The sequence below is a fragment of the Myotis davidii genome, unplaced genomic scaffold (assembly GCF_000327345.1).
Source record: "Myotis davidii unplaced genomic scaffold, ASM32734v1 scaffold960, whole genome shotgun sequence".
In the NCBI taxonomy this organism is placed as follows: Eukaryota; Metazoa; Chordata; class Mammalia; order Chiroptera; family Vespertilionidae; genus Myotis; species Myotis davidii.
This window is the reverse complement of record NW_006293003.1, coordinates 1,667,719-1,669,869: the sequence shown is the minus strand read 5'-3', so window position 1 is coordinate 1,669,869 and position 2,151 is coordinate 1,667,719. Positions and strand designations below refer to the sequence as shown.

General features: G+C 43.8%; 1 protein-coding gene across 1 annotated transcript in view; it reads right to left on the bottom strand.

The window, feature by feature from the left end:
- Nucleotides 1–428, bottom strand: part of LOC107183543 (PRAME family member 8-like) — a 6,609-nt gene extending 6,181 nt beyond the window's left edge. The window contains exon 1 of the mRNA XM_015565795.1: nt 201–428. Coding sequence (XP_015421281.1) covers nt 201–428 — 228 coding nt within the window. The remainder of the gene's footprint in view (nt 1–200) is intronic.
- Nucleotides 429–2,151: the final 1,723 nt, after the last annotated feature.

The following is a 2,151-nucleotide window of genomic DNA, read 5'->3' as shown; positions in this document are numbered from 1 at the left end:
TTCTCAAGTTTCCCAATTGATGTGATGGGATATAACCTCCTTGGTAGCTATTTGTAGAGTTTAAAGGCCGACCATTTTTATGGGATTTTGATCTACATTCCTTTGCCCAATGGAATCCTTTCTGACATCGGGGACAAACGGTTTTTGGAGGATTAATATTATTCCCTAATGTCAAGCCCCTCAAACACTGCCTGTAAGACCATGAACGGAGGCAGCCTCAGCAGGCTCCCCAGAGGGAGGACAGTGAAGGGCCAGGCGTGCACCAAAGCCTTCAGGGGCTTCTGCATTCTCCTATAGTAGGTCTGAATGAACAGCAGCGGGAAGAGCTCAGCTGGCAAGTACTCCAGAGCCGCGATGGCTGAGGCCTGGTCCCTCGGCAGGCTCCTTCCTGCCAGCTCCAGGAGTGTGGGTGGGGTCCGGATGCTCATCTTCAAGGTACTCAGAAAGGCATCCTGCAGAAACGTCTGCGGTGACCGGGTTGGCTGGGGCTTGGATCTCAGACCTGCTGGAGAACCACCGCACTGACTGCAGAGCTGGAGGACTCTTAAGATAGCTTTGATAGCAACGCAAAAACAACAATCTGTGAACCAGACAACTTGCTTAAAATTCCAATTTTTCTGAGATCAGACGAGATGGGGCGTGTTCAGGGTGGTATGGCCATAGACAAAATTCCAATTTTTGATGCAAGGTCAAATATTTGATTCCTGTCTGATAACAAGAATATGAAATCACATGTCCATCGAAGTGTAGGAGAGGATGTTGGTATGTATGCAACTGCCTTTAAGTAGGATGACACCGGTCTAACCAAACTTCTTCATAGGCTGCCTGCATACCAGAAAGATACCATTATAACGTGTCCTAAATGGCTCAGAGAAAATCTCTCTAAATGACGTGGTGATTGGCCCGAGTCAACTAATGAATCTAACTCACGGGATTCCTGGTATAGTGACATGAAAGTTTCTACTCCTTGCTTAAAGCCTGCTGCAAGAGCCGGGTCTCCATACCAGCTAGTGGGTTCAGGTTCTGATTGTGCTGAAAAGTGACCTATTTGGAATCCCCTTATACATGGGAGGTCTTGACAAGGAAAAGAAGTCTTCTTGAATTTCTCTTGTGTAACCTGTGCACGCAAGTGTAAGGTAATAAGTTTTATTTGCAAGGATTCCGAAGTGTAATTGGGAAGATAACAGGTTAAGTCCGTGTAGGAAAGCATCCTGAACATGGATGGTATAATCTTTTTGTGATTTGGCAAAGTCAGTCATGTAGTTTGTGGTAAAACCTACATGTGTGGATATAACGTTCTAGCTACCAGCAAGTCCAGCTCGATCATCAGAGGTGAAAGTCTGAAGATTCCAGTGAAGAAAAAACTCAGATTGTGCAGAGGTATGTGGTGCACCTTCAATACCACATCCAACACTCAGGCCTATCAAATCTCCCTGTAGGAAGACATGACCATGAGTTCTTCCATGCTGCAGAGTGATAATCTCTGCAAAAAAAAAAAAAAAAATCAAATCATGTGGACACATTGTAAATAGAAGTCCTTATGAAAAAGTTGCTCTGGCAAGATCTACCTTATTATGAGATCAAAGCAACAGGGGCAATGTTGGTTGTCACATCTAATAAAGCCCAGAGATGAGCAATACATGGGCAGAACAAAGAAATCCCCAACAACAGACACTTGGACATTTCTTGAAATTCTAATGTATAGGGTCAAATATAAGACTCATCTTACCCTGGCCAGTGTGGCTCAGTGGTCAGAGTGTTGGCTCAGGCACTTAGGGTAATGGGTTTGATTTCAGTCAAGGGACATACCTGGGTTGCAGGTTCCATCTCCTGCACTTGCATCTGTCTTGGTATTTGGTGTCCCTCTCTTATTCTCTCTCTCTCTTTTCCAACTTTTACCATAAGGTATTCCTAGTCTGAAAATGAGGCCTTGATCACTGAATCCTGTGGGACTAAATGCTTTTCTAAAGTATCTAGAAAGGTTTCATCTTGAAGTAGACTTGGGATAGATCTTTTAACTTTTGTGATCAAGTTATCTGATCCTTTCCATGTTGACGCCACCACAGACCAAATAAGAGTTGTTTCTGGTGAAAATTCACTTTTCTATCCCTAGATACCGCAATCATGAGAGAGAAAGAATTTAAAGTATTG